At 42.2% G+C, this 22,146-nt stretch overlaps 1 protein-coding gene across 3 annotated transcripts in view; it reads right to left on the bottom strand.

Moving 5' to 3' along the window:
* LGR4 (leucine rich repeat containing G protein-coupled receptor 4) overlaps nt 1-22,146 on the bottom strand; it is a 75,535-nt gene that overhangs the window by 23,722 nt on the left and 29,667 nt on the right. For all 3 annotated transcript variants that reach the window (XM_080593090.1, XM_080593089.1, XM_080593091.1), the window contains exons 2-4: nt 20,288-20,359; nt 5,153-5,224; nt 3,608-3,679 (exon numbers count right to left, since the gene is read on the bottom strand). In XM_080593090.1, the coding sequence (XP_080449216.1) occupies nt 3,608-3,679; nt 5,153-5,224; nt 20,288-20,359 (216 nt within the window). The remainder of the gene's footprint in view (nt 1-3,607; nt 3,680-5,152; nt 5,225-20,287; nt 20,360-22,146) is intronic.

Below are 22,146 nucleotides of genomic sequence, written 5' to 3'. Positions count from 1 at the left end.
CTGCAGCTCGGGTGAACGCCCACACACGGAGCAAGGCAGGAGCTACCACAGCCGAGTGCGGCACTGGCTCCGTCCCAACACCACCGTTTGGGAATCTGGAACAACACCGAGGCTGCGGTGCTTTGAACTGGTACTGGAGAACGCTCGAACATTCCCTGCGCGCGGGCGTGTGTGCACATGTGCAGGGCCAACAGCTCCGCGCTTCCCCGGCTGCAATTACAAGACGTGGTCTCTGACGGGTTGGTGGCCATTGACGAGCTTTCAGAAATGACTCACGGGTTTGATGGCAAATGCCCGACACAACAGCAGCAGCAATCCGTTTTCTGAGTTCAGATGGAATACAGTTCTCTTTTCCAAAGCACCTGATTTTTTTTTTAATATTTTTTTTAATGCAGTAGTTTCAGTATTCATCATGCTCTGGTTTGTACTAGAAAATTCTGTGTTATGACAAAGAATTCAGTTTATCTGGGCTTCTGGGGGTGAGTTAGAGGAATCGTGGAAACTGCTGTAGCTTAAAGAACCATTTCTGGGTTAAATCCCAGAATAAACAGTATTACCAAAAAAAAGTTATCACAGTCAAATACACACCTTACGCTAAAACACTGAAACAAGTGACCCTCTGAAGTTATTTCCCAGTCCTTTCAGTATCTGCACACACCATCACAGCGGCACACCACCTTGCTGCCCCTCTCTGTGTGACCCTTGGACTGCCGGTAAACCTCACCAACACCATTCCCAGACTTAAGCAATGTACGATGCCACTTCATTACCTTGTAGTAACAAAAATACACTGTCAGTGCAGTATTGCTTCCGTGTGTAGCTCCTTACTCATCAGCTTTCTCTGCTCCCAAAAGCTGCAGGCAGAAGCAGCTGGCGGCTCCCATCCCAGCAGCACAGTCCCACGGTCCCAGTTTCTGCCCACAGGTATCGCTGCATCGCGCAATGTGAGAGCATATCTTGCCAGATAAGCTCTTCTGAGGTGCTAAAAAGTGAGTTTCCACTCACCAGAACTCTTCCTTTTGGTAAAATTTCACTTTCATAAATAATAACTCTTTTCTAACTCTCTTTAGGAGGCCAGAGCTGGGAAAATATCCAATATAAACAGAAAATAAAGAGCTGTCATTTAGTATTCTGAACCACACTGGCTACTCTCCAGCTATAGTATAAACACTCGGAATCATGAAGCTCCTGTAACCATCTCATTTATTTCAACCCAGGTATGTTTACTGGGCTCATTAATGCACACAATGTGGCAACTGCCTTCCTACGCAGCCGGGACTTGGAGCACATTAAGACTGAAACGAGACAGGGTTCTACGGGAGCTGCAAACCAAGCTCAGATTATCAATATACTATAAAGTTTTATGAACAAGCAAACCGTGTCTTCACCAAGAAAAAATCCCCCTAAAGCCACCTTTAGAGCAAACTGGGCAACTGCCAAAAGACATTCAGTTAAGCGATGTTTAAACTTGCAGTTTTTGGATTGAGATTATATATAAATAGGTAGAAGCATATATTCTGCAACAAGTTATTTGTTCTAGAAGGTCAGAGCAGCTCAGGAGCTTTAAATCCATTTTTGACACATTCTTTCAAAAAGTTTTTGTTTGTTTGCATATTTTTTTTTTTACTAAATAAAGCAGCACGCAGGCATTCAGATTTCCATGCTCACACAGAATTCAGAGGACCAGTCCAATATTCTTTTGCCAGAAGGTGCTGTCTATATTAGCAGGGGATCTGCCTAACTACTTTGCAATTTCTACAAGCGATGCAAGAAATTCGAAGGTTTCCTGAAACGTGAAAATGACAGAAATGCATTCTGGTGAAGTATACCGATCACACAGGAAAAATGCTTCACATTTCTCACTACGCTTTTCTAAAAAGAGAAGAAAACTCTTTGACTTTCTGACACTGATATTCAGTGACTTCCAGACTGGATTTGTCCACTGTATTTCTCACAGTAATTCTTGAAAACACAATCTGGTTTTCCTCAGAAAAAGAAAAAACAAACATCTAGCTACTTATTAATCCAATTTCCTCCTTTTTGACCTTACTAAAATTGATAGTTTATCATTTGTCTACGAACACCGAAGCTCCCAGAACAGCAGACATCACCACACTTGGAATTGTGGCTTCATGTTTCAGTATCAATGACACTGTATCACACGATTATCATTTATATCATTTGGTATTGCATAATCAGTGTTTTTATTTTTAAACCTAAAATATCTGCTTTTTTGAACAACTTGTTTCTAACCATATCCAAGTATATTAATTTCAAAAGAAAGAGAGAAATGATGGCTTTATCATTTTCCCCTTAACTTTGACCTTTTTCTCTTGCCCATAAAATTACCAAACCAACAACTGGAGATTAAATATTTTGAACTTCAAATACAGAACAAACGTTACTGTAAATAAGCAGAGACAAAAGCATATTCATCGAAAATGAAATGGATTATTTTTAGAAAACAAGTATTTACTGAAGCAGTTTCTTCTTTGGCACCTCAGAAGTGCTGGAAGCAAGGAGGGAGGCATTTTGGTTCTTCTTTAGAAATCTTACTACAGGGTTATTCATATCACGTCATCTGGCGGGGTTATATAACGATGCACAACCTCCGCACCAAGCAGACTGCAGCCCTGAGATGAGCAGCAGCAGCCCCCATGGCATGCGCTACACGTTGTCCCACTCCTGCTCCGCCGCGGGATAACCTGCAGCCAGTCTCACAGTGCCCCGTGCAGCTTGTTGGGGTTTCTCGAGATGGAAAAGGCGGGAATACAGGAGCAACCATGAGAATGTAGTGGCCAAGATCCAAGCTCAGGGAATGCAGAAAGCACCTTTGCAAGAGTTGCACAACTACTCCGTAATCTGATGCAACACAAAGAAACAGGATCTTAGCCAGAAACCTGAGTTTTGGCACAGAAGGAGTAGATAATCTGCCCTCTCTCTGTAGGTAAGCAGAAAGGAGGAAAAATTTTGAAACCCTTCCCCCCCTCCGCCTCCTCATCAGTGATAAGTATCTACCACCTAGAGAGCTGTAGCTAACTATTAAGGTCTGATTAAGATGCTTTATAAAACATAATAAGCCATGAGATAGCATAAGCACATACGAAATACCTTATGAGCAACTAGCAATAATGGCTGAGGCGTTCGTAACTGTCTATGTGATTTCAACACCTTCCAGTAAAACCAATACTATGCATGTCTCAAGCACTGCTCCTTCCCAGAAACCCCCTTTCCTCCTCCAGATACAAAAGACTCGGGCATGATTCATTTTTGCACAACGTTTTAAAATTGCTTAAACACCTTAGGACATGCATAAGAATGATAAATACTTAACTCCACCACCTCTACATTTATACAGCAATCATGTACCTGGGTTTGGGTTTTGAAAGAGTTTGGGTCTGGAACACCCCAAGGACAATGAATACAATACCTTGTGAACTTGGAAAACTTTGCCTCAGCTGAAACAGCAATATCAGAAAGTCCGGGTACATTATTACACAAACGATTATACCTCAGAAGTTTACAGAATGAAGCAAACTTGTACGAAGTGACCGAAAGTGGAACTTGGAGAACAATGCAAGAAGAAAAGCCAAGTAAGAAAACTTACAAGGACTGTAAACCACTTAATCCTCTGATGGCCTCATTAGGTACGGTCTTCAGCTGATTGTTCTGTAGGGTTCTGTAAAAATTTCCAGTGTGTTAGTGTAGTAGACTTTGACAATCATCTTTATACAAACAGCAGAGCAGACAGAAGAGCCCACGGTTCACTTCTAATGCACATAAGAGCACGTGCGATTATCAAGACAACATACCAAAAGACAATGATGAAACAAGAAAATGGTCTATTTGAGCTGCATTTGCAACTCATTAATGGTATTAACTTGCAGACAATAAGGTTCTGACATAACACACTGAAATTCCTGAGAACTCACTGAAGAGGCCAAACAGTTTAATGCTAGTACAAATTTGCTAAAACGAATGACATTTTATTATTTTCTTGTGAAATCTTCCTATACATGCTACAAAATACACAAACCTCTAATTCTTCTTAAAGCCGCATCAATACACAATGTGTTAGCAATCTAATTTACAAAGTTTATTCACAACAAAGCACCTCTGGGCACAACATTAAAAAGATACAGAACAAAACTAGAGCCAAGTGGAATTAAGTTATGCTGTATTTTTAGAATTTCTTTTATGGGACACCATAGCATGGCATGATGAGTACTTTCACATAAAGAGAATTTAAATAATTAAGATTCTCAAACATTATGAAATATTATTAGGTTTTGGTTCATATTAGGGTAACTGTAATTGGACATGTAAGGTTACCTGTTAATTAATATCTAAACACCAATTTTTTCAGGAACTGCGAAAATTTCAGGCTTCTCCAGAGTTGAGTATCTCAACAGAGATACCTTCAAGGGCCTTCATATTGTGCATTCAATTCACAAAACATCTTTGCAGATCAGCAGTTTCCTAATCTGCATCCTGCTTATGCTGTGTGTTTATGCTTCTTTCTTTAAAACCTCAAAGTCCTTTGTCATTAAGTTATTTAAATACCTGTTTAATTAACTATCTATTACCCTACCAGCAATTGGAAATATTTATATCTGCATAAATGCTACAATTTCTGGGTAGAGGTTTTTAAAACCCCAAAGAGCAAAAAGCTGTTTTTATCCTTAGCTATAGAAAAGTAGTTGAACTTTTTTTCTAACAGTAAGTCATTTCCACCTAAAGCAGCATGAAACTCTCAGAATGACTTCTATCTCCGGTAGGGTATGGTGCAAAGTTCAACCGGTATCATAAATCTCTGTAAGCACTAGCACTACCTGATGCAATAAGATGCGGGGGTGGAGAACAACAAAAAAGCTTTATATGCCCTTTTCAGGATTTTTCCTCCTTAGGATTCCTCTGCTACAAGCTATACGTCTGGAAAAAAAACCTCAGTGTTCTAACTGGATGCAGTAATTTCTGTTTAGGCTTTATATAAAATGTGGGAGCGCTGTAAATTTGGGGGGGGGACACACAATACTGTTTTAGCAGAGAAAGGCAGGAAAAAAAATCTCAAGGCAGCCCATCAGTAAATAGGCTGACTATGCAATAAGAAAGCATACATCTAGCTACGAAGCTCTAAAACCCGATTACTTACAGAACTTTGAGTTCTTTCAACCCAGACAAGGCCTTCGGATGGATAAAAGAAAGGTCATTGCCAGCCAGTCGCCTGGAAAAAAATTGTAATAATAATTTCAGTCATAAAATACAGTACTTCTACAATCATCTAACAAGACAAATCACCGACACAAGAAATCTTGCAAGCAACGAGGTGTTTTGCATCCACTTATGCTATATTTATGATCTTCCAAGTTTGTATCAGTTGCTTCAGTCATTACACGCTTTTCACAACCGGGATACACTCAGCCTCACAGATATACTTGTGCAAACATGCTAGGGAAAAAAAAAAAAAAGCACTACAGAACAATAAAGAATCTCCTTATGGTACTAGGTTTGAGAAAAGTTCATTTCCCGCTATCAGTGCAATTCCTCAGGCTTTCAGCATTGCTTCAGTGAAACACATGCTCTGATATACATGTGGTTTTAATCTATGCAGCAGTTTCTAAAGAAACTGCAGTGAAGTAAAAATAGCTAGATGCTAAGGAGAGGGAGGGAAAAGTTTGTACTGGAGTCTCAAACGTGAACGGTACTCACAAGCAGGCTGTACATTTACAGCGTTGACAGCTGACAGAAAGCCTGCCAACATCACCAAGACAATTGTCTTGGTCATCCTTCACTTTGTTGTCAGCTCTCTGGATATTTTTTTCTGAAAGAAAACTGTTTTGGGAAGCGAGAAAGAAAGAAGGGAACAGCATCCGCAGCAGTAATCCCACTGCCTCCAACCGAGGCTGCTTTCAGCCTTGGACTGCTAGATGCTAATACAACCCAACTGGGAAAACAACTGCGAGACCAGCAGCAATACATACAGGAGGCACAGCAGAAGACAAAGCAGAAACATCAGCCCCAACAGCTGCTTTCCAGCAGCTCCTCCCATCCCCCTCTCCTTTTTTCGACGACCTTTTTGCCCGCATCCTGACCAGCAGACCCCGTGTGGTCCAACCTTTGCTGAGCTGCGGATAGCTGGGACACGAGGTGTATGTTTTAGGGGTAAGGACAACAACGCAGAACACCTGGTGATCCATAGCTGCCAAAAGACGCCATCATTTCAGGCCAGGTCTTTGCTTTCAGACTTGGTTTCATACCCAAGCTAAGCAAAATCAATGTTGGAAGAGGTCGTGTAACGAAATCATCTGGTGGAAGTACCACGTACAACACAGCGTTCATAAGTGAGAAGCAGTATATGTGCTTCAAACAACATCATGACACACCACTGCTACCGGGAACTGAAGTGAGACAGCCACACTAGGAGAAAATACTATTTCCAACAGGAAAATAAGGAAATAAAGTGGCATCATCTAAAGGATCAGCTTAACAAAACAACACAATTACATTTGATCTTGCTCTCTAACTACATAGCAGCGATCACCCAGAGCATTTGATTCCAATAGCAATCTGCTCATAGCAGAATTAATGGCTTAATCGAATGCTGCCTAATAGAGAGCATAACAGTTATGTTTATTAAATCCATTCATCAAAGGCAGACGATTTCATTTGTGAGCGAAGGGAGAAGAGGATTGCTCACGGTAAACAGGATGGTAGCTGCAGATCCTACTTGCTTTTAGAGAACTTGCTTTTAGTTTCCATCATTCCCATGCACACCCCAATCGCCATAGCTTCAGCTCCAACATAATCTCAAGCATGCTTAAAGTTCATCACCTGCTGTTAACAAATCATAATAATAAAAATAAAAAAATAGAGAGCTGACTGCTGTGAAAAGCTCGCGTGGCTTGTATATAACTGGGCAGCCCTGAACCAGAAGAAAAGGAGAAACAACATACACTTATTCTTGAAATCCCCCATCTGCAAAGAACCTCGGGACTTGGGAGCTGTGATATGATTTTTCAAATACTTTGAATTTTTAACAGGAATGAAAAATTCCAAATGGCAACTAAATATCTGCCTCCCCAAATTCATTTTGTTGCCAGTAGCTGCCCCAAATCATTTTTTTTACACCTTAAAGGGGGTGGGGGGGGGGTGGGGAGAGAAGTTCTCCAGTATTTCATGGCTTTCGTTTTAACATTCTCCTAAGAAGGTCATTGTAAACTGAAAGAAATAGATTAAACATGCTGGGTCTCTACACCAGTAATTTTGGCAGTGATCTGCAGAACACATGTTTGTTTTAAAAAGCATTCAAAACATCAAAATAGAAATCCTTAAATCAAGAGAAATTTAACTGAGACTTCAGCACTGAATTATTTTGGCACCGAAACAATAGTGGATGCTGATTACCTAACACGTGCTTCAAAACGCAGAAGTCCTGATGAATGTTTGTCAAGCAGCTCTGGTTCCAGCTCTGCTGAGGTTTCCAGTTAAATGGGTTGGTGTGTGACATATCAGGCATCTGCTGTAATTTCTTCCTCCCAGAGAGACTCAGGATTATGATTTGTTTTAGAAAGCTAAACTAAAGCCAGTTGAACAACCTTCCCCCAGCCTCACCGAGTGTCCCTAACACAATTTACAGAGCACTGGAAACAAAATACAACTTAGCCACAGCAAGGCTTGCGTGACTTCAAATAGCAAGACTCAGCCTACCTCAAGGCAACTCCTGTTTATTCAGCCTTTTGCAACCAACCAGCAGAAAAAAACTGCAATCCAATACATTTCCGTTTCTCCTCCATCTGGCAGCCTTCCAGGAAACAGGATACAACTAGCCAAGTGTGCAAAGGCTTTACTAATCAGTTTGCCAAATATACATTTATCATTCGTGTCCTAGCCTTGGGGAGCATAGCTACTCATTAGGAGGTTGGAGCTGCAGCTCTCCAGTAGGCAAGGACGAATGTGTTGGACGCCGCTCTCAGCACGCTTACTTCCCTCTGCTGCAGCACGCAGCAGCTGGGCGGATGGAGGGATTTCTCTTTGCATAATCAGCTTCATTTTAAAGAGAGAAAAGAGCAAATAATGGCACATAACGTAGCGCGTATACAGCACACGCACTGAAATGTCACTGAAATAGTGCAGTTGGGTTTTCCACATACCTCCTTACAGCATGTCTGAAAAATAGACACATTCAGAGTTTAAAGTATAATTTTTATACATATACACACACACAAAAAAATAAAGCACCTCTGTTTCTCTCTCACAAACACACGGCGTAAGTGGGCTGAGGAAAATCCCAGCATTGCCAAGGCTCAGAGCCCCAGCAGGACAGAAGCAAGCTTAACCTCTTCCCAGCAGCCTGCCTGGTCTGCTCGGGCCCAGGCCTGGAAACTTCCTCACCACGGTGGGACAACTCCAAGCTGCTCCGAAGTGACACCTGAAGGCAGCCCTACACCTACGCTGTCAGGAACTGAGAACCCACCCTTTTCTTCCTTTTGAATGGAAACAGACTGAGAGAGCTAGGCTGAAAGTCAGTCCATAGTTAGGCTGGCCAAGTCACATCAACATTCAGGAGAGCTCTTTCTCCAAAAGGCCTAGGACTATAAAATAGATCCGTCTACAGAGACAAACAGTAAAAATGTAATTTAATAGACTACTGTTGGGATAAAATTTTTGCCATTTTGGACACATCCAAAAGGACAAAACTCATTTCAGTGTATTAGCATAATAGAGTAAGTAGGACATACGGAGGACAAAATAATTCTGCTATCCTGTCATTTCTGGTAGGAGACCGATACACTCTAATCATTATTTTAAGTGGCACAGTAAATGATCTCCAAATGTAGAGGAAACCTTGTTGTTATTACAGAAATCGGGACACAATCCGGCTGGGGAATAATCTTCCACATTATCTAATTCCCAGAGTACACAGCAAGCATCACTTCTTGCAGTGAAACTGTTCTGAAGGCAGCAAAGACTGCTCTCTTTTGGGAAATTAAGAGTTCTGCAATGATGAGTCTGGCAACCCTGCTGCATGGTAACCGAGCCAAGTTAATCACTCATGTCACTCCAAAATCAGGGAGGATGTCCCACGGATGCATCTTTGGCCATAACAATTAAAACCACCACTCTCATCTTGACAGGATGCAACACAAACATCTTGCTTGTCTTTCATCCCAGATGGTGGTGAACCCGAGTTACCTGAGCAAAGAATAGGTCTCCTCCTGTCCTTCTGAAAACCTCTCTCTCTCTCACACATACACACACACACACCGGGAGAGAGAGAGGTTTTGCCTTTTTTTTTTTTTAATTTAGTTCAGGTTGTTGTTTTTTTTCCACCTTTGTGTGTTCCTAACTCTACCTGGCAGTCTTTGTCTCCCATAATAATATATAGGCTACTTTTTCCACGGATCAACTGTAATCTGGCTTTCTCAACTGAAAATTCATATGTTGACACACAATAAAAGCTTTACACGTCATAAGAAATCACAAGCTTTATTATTTTTATTTCTTAGCTGCTTTCTAGTGAGACCCAAGACTCCTATTCAAGATCGAGTCAACCTTTCACAGTTCCTTTCAGACCGTCTGCCACCGGTTCTCTGCCTGTTCCCCGTTTCCTTTTAATTCTCCAACTTTTATCTACATACTTTCATCTTAAAGGAAAACATTTGGTTGCTTCCCCACTCACACTTTAGCAATTTCTTTACATTTTTGCTGTCTTCCACCAGACTATTCTGTCATCCTTACATACGTGTCCATACCCCTACCATCAGCTTTTTTGGGGTTCCTTGTGCTTCACACACAAATTTGCATTTTGCTTCAAGTTCTCCCGCTACAGAAGTAACCTTTGAAAATGCCTTACAGATACACCTAATGGAGAATATGGATTAAATTCTCAGACCTAGGAAAAGAGTTTCATGTTCCACTTATTCCTGCAAAGTAGCCACTTTGGAATGGAATTCTGTTTCCTTAAGTGCAAAGAATCGATAAAATGTATGATTATCTGCTTTTTTTAAGCCATACAGAAAAGGCAGACGATGACAATTTTACACCCACCTTCTAACTTCAACAAGTGAAAAGCGCTGGAGATCCATAGTTACATGCTGCAATTTATTCCTAAAGGTTTGAAGTTTTACAAAAGAGGTACAGACGCTTGCAGGAAAATATCAAAGGCTCACTGCTTCTCCCGTGCAGCGATGCCTTGAGAGGGCACACGCCTGTGCAGACAGCTCCTGCCCGTCCTCAGCAGCCGCAGAAGGGGGGACGCTTTTAAGTGGAAGCAGTATTGCTGGACTAAACTTCACTTTGCTTATCTGTGAGAAGCAAACGGCCCCTTTGGGACTTCTGTCAGCTGCAGCCTGCTGCACTGCTGTGAAGCAAATCAATAACCTACAGATTACTCCAATTCTTCCGTGCCAGTTTAGCTTAACTAAATGGATACTTTATTCTGCTTCTGGTAATGGAACATGCATTCATCCTCATCTCCTTTTCTTACACTGGTTTCTTTATTCCACAATCTCAACCATTACTTATAAAACTCTGATTACATACGCCAAGACACATCAGGAACCAAAAAAGGAGGTCTACAACTACAACCAGCACTGAAACTGCACCAGCTCCATCAGGCTGAGCAGGCACTTCCCATCCCGAGACTTGTTCACATCTCCAGTTGTCTATAAACTATAGTGAACTCCAAGGTAATAGTTTGTTTTCCAAATGCATTCCTGATCTGAAATTTAAAATGACAAAGTAAACTAAACTGAACAAAAGAAAGTCTACAGCCTCTCCATAAGTTCTAATGCTAAATATTTGGCAAGAGTCACTAGCACCTACTGCAAGACAAAATGTGGTTGTATGATACTCCTTTTCAAGGACTATCACAGAATATTTATACTGATATTCTTTTCTTGTTAAGGGGAAAATAATCGATATCGAAAAAAGCGAGTACTTCCCTCTATGCAAAACATGAGTCGTCATTAATTTGCGAGATACTGCCTGCAAATTGAATGATGCCTAATATTTGGGCAAGACCTCCTTGAAGTGGTGACCATCAGGGACCGTCATGTGCACTTAAGGAAATACATATAACCTAAAACAGTTATTACACAATATGAGTTGCTGTCACAGTACTCCCATTTAGCATTCACCAGCAAAAAAACAGAATTTTGCAGAAATTTTCTAAAAATCAGTAAAAACATGCTGCTTTGAGAATTGGTAACAACTATTCTGCAGTCATAATGACAAGTTGTTGCAGTACACAACTTCAATTTCTCCTACCTTGAAAGCAGAACTTATTTTATAAAATACACCTTCTCCCTATTTGCCTTTGCATGTCTTGCACCGTGTCATGGCAACTACCCTTCCTTTGCAGTAGGAAGTAGCTGTAAGCTGGGAAGTTGCAGTAGCTTCCTTCCCAGCTACACCTTTCCCTGGATAGCTGCCCCAAAGCACTAGGGTGGGTCTGTACAAGCTGATCTAGGTTCTGCCACTCTGGATTTCTGTGTTTCTTTGAGCACAAACAGGCGCTATTACAGATGCCATCACATTTATAGGAAAAGGAGCTACCTGAGACAAACATCCCACACTCCTCACCATGATAGCCAAACTTAAATAAGCCAGTGCTGGAGAGGAGAGAGCTGACTTTTTGGGGGGATTTTCTTTTTTCTTGTTGTTGATTCCAAAAGCCATATCTAAGCACTAACTTCTCCTTTTCACTGTGGATACTGAGAGATAGGGAGCACCTCGCTGTGCTACGGGAATGACTTCAACAGTGGTGGGCCAGCTGCTGAGCAGGGTCTCTGATGTTCTCAGAGGCTTGTGGTTGACAGCTCCAGTTCAGAGGACTTGGACTTTCCAAGCTGGATGCGTGGATTTGAAACCAACCTCATCACAGGCCACGAGATGGACACAGGCCCTCTGCTGCCTGTGTGGATCAGCACGTGGTCCGCTACACTGAGCTGACAGAAGCTCTTCCAGCACCAACACACTCCTTCCTAGCTATAGATCCATTTCACTTACCAAGTCTGTAAAGCAGAAACGCAGAGATCAAGGCAACCAAGATATGTTTTCATCAGCTAGGATGCAGCTCTTGAAACAACTACAGCTTTGCACTTCTGGCAGATACTGCTATTCGGATGCTCGGGTTTCCAAGATCACAAAACTCTTTGACAGTTAGACATGAGAAGGTGAAAACAAGAAGTCAGTTGAGCCAGTAAATCCTCAAAGCTGCTTTATTCTGTCCATACAGCCTGTCTCTTGCCCTGACATTTATTGATTTTCCAGGCATGGGATCATTTGAATGACCACGCATCTAGCAAGTGACACTGCAAAATGTGGAAGTGGATTCAATCAACATATATTTGGCAACTAAATCTGTTACCATTTTTCTAACCACTTCAGATACATACCGGGCAAATACAATACCTAGTTTATGTAGACACCTCTGCAACTGGGGAGGCCTAGCCCGAGAGGTTCTGAGGCTGCCACTCAGCCTCCAGAAGTTTCTTACCTGGTTTATACTTTCAGGCAGCCCCAGCCTGGCAGCTGAGGCAGCGTAATCAATTCTGGCTTGTGAGACGGGTCTCGAAGTCTGACACCGTAAGGTTCAGCCCTCAGACAGAAAACAATATGCGATTGTGAAGCACAGTGTGAGCTTTCTAAGCCACTGAAGCATTGTTCTTGTATCAGCAGGACTGAAACTCATCCAGAATCAAACTGATTTAGGACTCACACAGATAAGAAAACACTAATTAAACGCAGGTTGGCCAACATGTTTTTAAACATCATTTAGCATCTAGTGCAGACCAAGTAGGTGATGTTTAAAAATATCTTAGCTGACTGTGGTTAATTCTACTTGGGAGTCTTCGCCTAGAGGTTTGTCTTGACGAGAATGCGAAGGTGCAAGTTGCGACACGCCGGCGCACTGTCTGAAGCTCCAGCACACACAAGGCAGCAAAAGTTTCTAATGTATGCTAGCTGGTCAAGTTGAAGCTTAGGCTTTTAACTTGCTAACACACGTGAAACCTACATCTCACATTTTCTTCATTAGAACTTCACCTCTCGGAATTCAAGCTGGAGGGAGAGAGTGAAGAAATTGCCTCCTCCAGCTGTTCAAATATTCAGGGCTGGCAGACGGACCACGGGCGCGCGTCGGCTTCCAACCCACCGTCAGCCGGCTATTTCTGAAACACCGACCCAGGACGGCTCAACGGGCTGCCTTGACAATAAAGCAGCTGACGAGAACTCTTGGTTTGCTCCTCCGTCCCTGTTGTGGGAGCTGAACGGAGAGGTGCGGGGCAGTGACGTCTCCAGTCGCACCAGCTAGTTTCACAAGAGGATGCTCAACCACAGCCTCAGTTAGCACATGTCAGCAGGACAACTTCTCTCATGGAGATTCATCCTTCCTTTTCTACTCAGAATGAGCCCTTTGTCTCCAGCTTCCCATTACCAGTCCCGGGGCTAGCTGTATTTATGGAAGGGAGAGGAATGACACCACCTTATCAACAGCCCCACGCTACCCTGCGAGCACTGTATGACCAGCCCGAGCACCGAAGGACGAAGACCTCCTTCCACCAAATGCTTCCGCAGCCAGGTGAGGAAAGCCGCTGCACGCCGAGCTACCAGCTCAGCCTCGGTGGCCTTGGCACAACTCCACGACATGTCTTATTCATAAAACCCAAGTAATAAAACAGACCGACGCTCCCCCTCCCTCCTCAAGGATAACACGGCTTGGTATCGATGCGGAAATTAATAGGAAGGGACCATCGCAATTACACGCTGAAGCAGATACTACAAAAGCAAGCAGCTGTGCCATTTCAGCCAGGTGGTCATCTTCAGCTGCAGTCAAGAGGAAAAATAACTCGAGACATTTCCCTTGCAGATACTTCCTGATTACAACCTCATGGCCAAAACACCTCATTTTCCACTGCCTGTATGCATTTTAATTAATCCTTACGTTCTCAAAATGTATTTTGTCAATTAGAAGCCACGATCAGAAGCTCTGGCTTGGGGGGAGGGGTGTGTGAGGTGTTTCAGTAAAACCTTTTAGTGCTGTAATCAGCATAGCTATAATCAAATAGTCAAGCCATTCTCAGTCCTACTATTCCTTTTCCTGAAAAACTACAGTTGCATGCTCTCTCGCTCACTGTTTATTCACCTCTCCAAAAGCAGACACGCATTGTCTTTCAGAAAAGAGAAACCTTTTCTAGATCAAAATTTTCTTTGTGTCACTTTCATTCCCTAAGCACTTTCACCAGCTATTAAACAAAAATCTCAATCAAATTTGCCCATGACCAATAAAAACTATCTGAGGACAGTGTCACAGAAGAGAGACTGTTTCACATGACATATAAACAAAAACCAGAAACAAAACAGACCTTGGCATCAGCACACATCTGCAAGATAACCGAGCACTGCTGTCTCTTGGTGCCTTCAGGAGCAATGATTTTCCTCTCAATAACACCGGGCACGATACGCTCTTTGAAACTTGCAGGCAGAGAGCAGTGAGCATCCTCCCTGACCTCTGTGGAAGTGCAGAGCCCTGCCCATGGCTGGCTGGCTTGGGGTGAGCGATGGTCTTGTTCTGCCAGCCACACGCTTATGCCACCGGCAGCCTGAAGATGAGCAGCACACTTTGCTCTGCCTCCCCCACCAGCTCACGCTGACCAGAAGGCAGCGAGGCAAAACTTTTATTCAACAGTGCAGGGCAGACAAGAAGACAATGCTTTAAAAGGTTAAGAGCAGAAATCAAGCCATGGTAAAAAGGTCATGAAGTCAAGGAGACATTTGCTTTCTTTGAGTGGTGCACGTTTCTGAAGTCAGACTGGAAAACTTGCCAAGAATAAAAATCATTTCAATTTGCCTTCCCTGATGAGAGAGCACCTTTTAATTAATCCAGCAGATCTTCCACCGATGCAGTGAATAGAAATTGTGTAGTCAAAACCCTTCGGACTCCTTCAGATAACTTTAAATATTAGAAGGAACTAAAACAGTTTAGAAAAGCATCAAAACATGGCACAGCCTTGCTCTTCTAGTTAAAAATTCACACTGGAAAACGGGTCCTGCTTTCTAAAAACACTGCATTAGCTAGCTATATTTTCCCCTTCTAGCTTTCTATAAATACTTTAAGGTGTGGTTAGAAAACTGTGGCCAAATTCTTCAAGGATTTTTAGTTTCCATATCAAGTTCAGGGCTGTAGCATATTTATGTTAACATTTTCTGGAGAATACACTTCTTTAACTGCTGTGGCAAAACCCTTGGTGGTCTGCTCCTCGCTGACTCTGACCATTGCTGTTTCAATCATTCGCAAATTACTTCCAGATGGGTATCAGTTACACAGAAATGGAGAATTTTTATAACATTTATAAATAGTGCAAGAATCCTACAGACACATGGTAAGTACACTGTGCAGCAACATGCACGAGCTTGTGAGCAGGGGCACATGGAGCACATAACCCACCAGGCAGATTTGGCTTGCAGACAGCTGGAATGCCTTTCTTGTACCTCCTAGTAAGACTCACGTACGACAGCACCTCTGTAGCACAAAACCTCAGATTATACCTGCAAATATGATCTTTCACCAGGCAGTCGGCTCCCTAAACATGGCCATTTAGTGTCACGTTAAATGTCCTCTTCCAGCCGGCCTCCCACTGCCATGCCAGGAGGCCACCGGTCTCCCATCTGCATCTAGGTCAGAAAACCTAGCACACCTAAGAACAGCACTGGATGAAGGTGTTTAGGCACCCAAATCAACCACCTTTTAGTGATGTGGAAGACACTTTTTAATGGAGCAGCCAGCTTTTACAAATCTGTTATGCTACTTCTTTCGTTTTTATTTGCTAGCATTCCTTTTAGGATTTGGAAAACGATCCTCTGAAATCTCTGGAGACTACCACATTGCATTAAGGAGATGACAAGCTCCATATTAAAGAACTCCTAATGCATTTTTTAATCCCATCCTCTCCACATGTGTACTGTGTAAGACTCAGTTGCCTACATAATACATTTAATTGCCTCCCATTTACATTCAATTAAATTCTGTGATACTATTTTGCAATATTAACTAACTCTTTCAAGGGGCTAATCTCCTGGAGGATTTGACAAACAGCACGGCTAAAGTCACGCTTTAGAGAGAACCATGCTCTCCCATGGTATAAAGAAAAAGGTATGTGGGGCTCATCTCCTGGATGAAGACAGCTACTAGTGTCCATGGCGGTGTGGTACTTATTGCATTCACATTAGTTTGTGGGATTCTCATTTGCTTTAGGCATGTAATTCTTGGGAAAAGGTCTAGATGGAAAAGTTGCTTCCAGCACAGATTTCAACACCTCTTTGCTTTAACTCCATCTCTCTTTATTTGGCATGGAGACTCACACCCAGGTTTGTGTGCTGAAAAAGCAAATTTGCTAGCGCCTGGCAGTCAGAACTTGGATCTGTTCAACTGTAAACAAAATCCAGGAAGAAAGTTTGAAAATCGTCTTTGAGTGGAGAGGGAAAATTGTGGTTGTACACTGGGAAGTACGACAGTTTGTTCTAGTAACAACCAGGAAAAGTAAAGACTAGAAGCTTCTTTACCCTGTTCCCATAGAGAAAAGGGAATCAGCAGAATGAAGCCAAAATGTGCCATGTCTGGTACTAGTTATTTCTGATAGGGAGGTAAACTTCCCTGTGTCTACTTTAGGCTGTTAGAGTCTCTCTAGGAAGAGCACGAAATGAAGCGAGGGAACCTGGAGCTGACTTGTGCGTAGATGACCATAACCAGATCTTTATGCAACAAGAAGAAACCTTCCCACTGCCAGTGGAGAGGTCCAGAGGCTCTGCAGGCAGGCTTCCAATTGTAAGCAGGCTGCTGCTGCGAAACATTAACAACTCACACGTCTCACTTCATGGTTTTCAAGTGAGAAAATTCGAAGAGTATGTAGATATAGCATATTTATCTTCTGCTCTCTTGGTGAGAAAATTTGATGAGAAGAGCATGTAGATATAGCATATTTATCTTCTGCTCTCTTGGGCAACCTTCCTGTCTTCCTACACATGACAGGTTGTCAATTGGAGAGTTTTTCTTTAAAAAAAAAAAAACAAAACTTTTCTTTCTGGAGATTCTCCTACCTCTGCAGCATAATTCTACTGGCTGGTTTTTCTGAGGGGAGAAGAGACTACGGGTGAAACAACAGATTGACTCACGTACTCTGATATACATGATTACTTTCCCAAATCTTCCAAAGTAAGAACATCAGCTTCAAACAGCTACCTTTTGTAAGAGGTAACTCAAGCATAAAAAAATATCGGGTGTTTTTTCTTTCTTTTGTACTAAGGATCTGTGATTGCTTCAAGTATGTCTGAACCTTTGGCAAGTCTAATTTTCACTGTAAAGTTGTTGTTGTTTTCAGAAGTTGATTTAACCCTGAAGTCAGCACGCTAGGAATGATTTAAAGCCTTTGGGTGTTCACATCTAATTCTTAATGCCGATCTATTTTTTTGCAAAATGAAATGCTGGAATTTAAGGGGACAATGAGGTGCATGTAGCAAACGACTCTTGGGCAATAAGCACAATAGATGGTGGCTGAAGGCTCTGCCTTTTCTCTTTACCTCCTGACACACCCCTGGGTTTATGGAAGTTACACAATATGCACACCCACCAGTTAGGTTTTATTGCTTAATTACTTATACTGAAAAAATAAAGGCTCCCACAGTCATCTGAAGTTGGGGGTGGAGTTCAGAAAACAGAATTGTTTCTTTCCACTTTTGGTGTGAAATACAGCTAAAGAATTTGGAAAACAAATGGCCTACAAATATAGGCTAACAAAATAAGATACAGCCACACAGTAGCACATATTATAAAGCACACAGGGAGTGCTGGCCAATACAAATTCTGAGCCAAGCAAGTTTCCCCCAGGCCTCTCTTTTTTTTTTCTCCTTTCCTTTTTTTGAATTGGTTACTCATGCCATACCGCAGCCTTTCTCAAATCACGTCAATTGTGACTATGAACCATCTGAAATTCTGGTAAATCTGTTTCCTGCCAGGTTTTCTAGACTATATTGTAAAAGTAAGCAATGCTTAAAGTAATATGCAAGGAAACAGAACCTGTTGAGCATGAAATGAGGAATCTCACACACAGTTCATCTGACATTCATCTAACACTTCACAACTGTAATGACCTGAGCCAGAGTCTCTTAAAGCACAGTGAAATCAGACACGTACGTGTATCAGGAATGGTAGCTGCTATATTATCAGGACATAGGAGAGACCAAAATTCTAAGTAGAGGCAGAACACCTTATTAGACCCATCAGTGTAGCCGCAGCACAAGGGACAAACACAGAGAAGCTTTCAGAAACACAAGCCTTCCTTCAGGAGCAATTGAGCCATCTCTATCAGTTTCTCAGTACCTTTGTTCCAAGGAGGTGCAGTTATAGCAGATAACTAGAATTAAAAGGTTCCTGGTTTTATCTCTGGTTTTGCTGTGGCGTTAATTTATCGGGTTGCCGTCTATAAATGGCTTTCCTTTTTTGTTTCAGTTTCTTTTTCTTTAACAGTTGGAACAATGCTTCCCTACTTCGTAAGGACCCATATCTTTTTGGAAACTGAACTCTTCTTTCCCCAAGGTACTTTTATTGAAAAAAATCTCTTAACACAGAATTAGTATTTTCAGGCTATATGAAGTCACAAATAGGGACAGCCTTAGTTTGTATTTTAAATGTTCTTTGCCATGAGAAATGTTACTTTGACACTGTGAAAATGCAAAAGAAAAGAAAATTGCAGTGCTTTTTGCTTCTCTACTGCTTACTACTGGAAGTTGTGGGAGTTGTGGTTGATAGCAAGTTGAATATGAGCCAGCAGTGTGCCCTGGCAGCCAGGAGGGCCAACCGTATCCTGGGGTGCATCAAGCACAGCATTGCTAGTTGGTCGAGGGAAGTGATTGTCCCGCTGTACTCTGTGCTGGTGCGGCCTCACCTCGAGTACTGTGTGCAGTTCTGGGCACCACAGTACAAAAAGGACGTGAAACTGCTGGAGAGTGTCCAGAGGAGGGCGACGAAGATGGTGAAGGGCCTAGAGGGGAAGACGTATGAGGAGCGGCTGAGGTCACTGGGCCTGTTCAGCCTGGAGAAGAGGAGGCTGAGGGGGGACCTCATCGCAGTCTACAACTTCCTCACGAGAGGGAGTGGAGGGGCAGGCGCCGATTTATTCCTAGTCACCAGTGATAGGACCCAAGGGAATGGTGTCAAGCTGAGGCAGGAGAGGTTTAGGCTAGACATCAGGAAAAGGTTCTTTACCGAGAGGGTGGTTGCACACTGGAACAGGCCCTCCAGTGAAGTAGTCACTGCACCAAGCCTGTCGGAGTTTAAGAAGCGTTTGGACTGTGCACTTCATCACATGGTCTGAAATTTTGGGTAGACCTGTGTGGTGCCAGGAGTTGGACTTGATGATCCTTATGGGTCCCTTCCAACTCGGGACATTTTATGATTCCAAGTTCTCAACATTCTCGGGGAAAGGTTGAACCACTGCCCTCTTTTAAAGATACGGAAACTAAGGCACACAGAAGTTACTTGTAACATAATAGTACTTATGAAAGTAGTAATTCAAAGTCAAAGCCTCCTCCCTGTTTATTGACTCTGAAAACAGACAGCTCTCAAACCCAATCTCATTTAGCGCTGTGTTGTTAAGGGTTTCGCCTTTGCAAAGGCATCCCAGTGAAGACTTGGGTTCAGCAAAATACTGGGCACACGAATCAAGTACAAACTAGGGACTAGAGTACAGAAGTGCAAGTACCACCTAAGCAAAACCTAAAGCTAAAAAGCAAGTGGGACAGGACGTAAATGGGAGCTGGAGAGAGAGCTTCTGACAGAGAAACTAAGAACAAGAAGTCCTGTACCACGTAACTTCAGTTTCTGAAGCAGGTCAGGCTGGGCTTGTGAACACTGTCTCTGCAGCCTACAAGGGCAAAGGGAGCAAGCTGCTCAGTAACTGAAACAACATATATTTTATGGAAGTTATGCAACAGATACACTGCAGCTCCATCGGAAACAATGGTAATTACACACCTCTTGTGTTATCTTTGGATAACGCTGTAATTAAGATGTGTCATCACTCTAGTCATGATTAAAATAATTACTGTAAAAAGTCCCTTGTAGGTAGTAGCATTTACTGTTCCGGTTTCCAAACACGTAGAGGATTTTTTTTTTTTTTGGTATAATTGCTTTCTCTGTTCACAGCTCAACTCAATATTATTTCCCCACCCACCTTCCACTTTACACAGCCACCTGATGTTGTAGCAAAACTAACTTGTGTGAAATACTTACAGCTCTTCCAAGTAGGGGAAGTTCTTGAACGCATCCTCTGGTAGCCTTGTGATGTTATTCATGCTAACATCTCTGTGGAAGAAGAAACACAGATTTGTCAATAAACAGTAAGGGATTTTTCCACTCTAGAAAAAGGAGGAGAAAAAAGTAAGCCTGATCAGACAGTAGGAGAAAAAAAAAATCTATCATCAAACAGTAATATCTGTTTCTAGAAATTTGCATGCTAAACTTTGAAAGCACAGCAATTTGAGACTCTGGTTGCAGCAAAGGCCTATGTAATGCAATGTTGATAAAAAATGTTTTCTGATAACTATAAGCAACATGACTGTAAACTGCACGGTACACATGTATAGAACAGTCTCTATGGTACTGGTATCCCCAGCACTAGTTTTTGCCAACTTGCACGTGTATACAATTTGAACACACAATTAAGGCTGCTCGAAAACCACAGCATATGAAAAAATTACAGAAAAAAAAAAAAAAGCTTGTGACCACCCACCATGCAAATTTTCACCCCACAATGTCTTTAAAAAAAACCACCACCAACAAAAAACATATATTGGGACTTAATAAAGAGCTTCTGGCAAACAGCTTCTGGAACAACTGACAAGAAGAGCAGAAACATGTCCCAGCTCTACCACAGTCATTTTTTTTTTTACAAAACCTATAGACGTCCTCGAGGTAATAGTTTTAAGCAGATTTCATTTTCAGTCCATGAGCAGAGACAGGCCAGCAGCAAGTGCTTACATGATAGGTATGCAGACCTGTTCAGCTTTTTTTCTTTCCACATAAGCAGTAAGTGGCAAACTTGGTGCCATCACCTCAGTTCACATCTACGTAACCACCAGGGATAATCTCATCCTAAAGCAAGCCATTACTCAATATAAGTAACAGTAGCACAAAAACAATTCAGTTTGATAATTAAACTAATAACTGCCTAACAATTCATGACATAACCCAAGTTCTTACTTTCTACTTGATTACTTTCTTTTTTTTTTAATGTAGTTTAAAGACAGATCCAGTGATGCTCATTAGCACAGCCTTCCCAACCTCCTTCTGTTTGCTGTTCTCCAAACGAACACTATTGTTGTCCTCTAGCATCTGTGTCACCTCCCCACGTACTTTGGGTAAAAAGCAAACAAACCAAACCAAACAACCCCTTCCTTCTCACCCATATTCAGCAAGTACCCTGAAGCTCTCGCACGAAGAGCCACAGGCCTAAGGACTGCACGCGAGCCAGCAGACTGATTGTCACCTCAAAGGCTCAGCCTCAGAATTAAGTGCCAGCCCTAAACTACCACAAGGTATGGATGTTCCTAGCCTGGCCATACCCTCCACCGTGTTTCAAACATCTGCTTCTTCTAGTGAGGCAGAGGAAGACCAGTTTAGACTCTCCCTGCTGCGCACTAACTGCACAGATCCATGAAGAAACATTTTGTAACAGCAAAAAAAAAAAAGTCACGAAACTGAACAGGCTCATCATTAGGATATACTCTTCAACAGTTCCCACCCAGGAGAGGACTCGGTGCTGGACAGGGCAGAATTGGCTTGAAAGGAGAGCAAGGAACATGCAAAGGGCTTGGTGCTGCTTCTAAGGAAATGCTATCTCAGGGTATCTGTGCCTCCTTTCATGCTGTGACGAACCAAAAGCCATGTCAGTACCATATAATCTACAATCAAAGTCATTGCAGTAGCTAATTAAACCGCTTTTCGAGAAGAATGCCCACATTATTCCTCCAATTGCCAGACCATAATGTCTAACCTAGCTCATTAAAAAAGTTTCCGTATTTATACTGACAACAGAATGTACCATATAAAGAAAAAAAAAAGCACAGTTACTGGGAAAAATATTTTTTCTC

This window comes from Anser brachyrhynchus, assembly GCF_964034855.1.
Source record: "Anser brachyrhynchus genome assembly, chromosome: 5".
In the NCBI taxonomy this organism is placed as follows: Eukaryota; Metazoa; Chordata; class Aves; order Anseriformes; family Anatidae; genus Anser; species Anser brachyrhynchus.
Note: the sequence above shows the minus strand (reverse complement) of the source record. Positions and strands in the feature narration are given on the sequence as shown.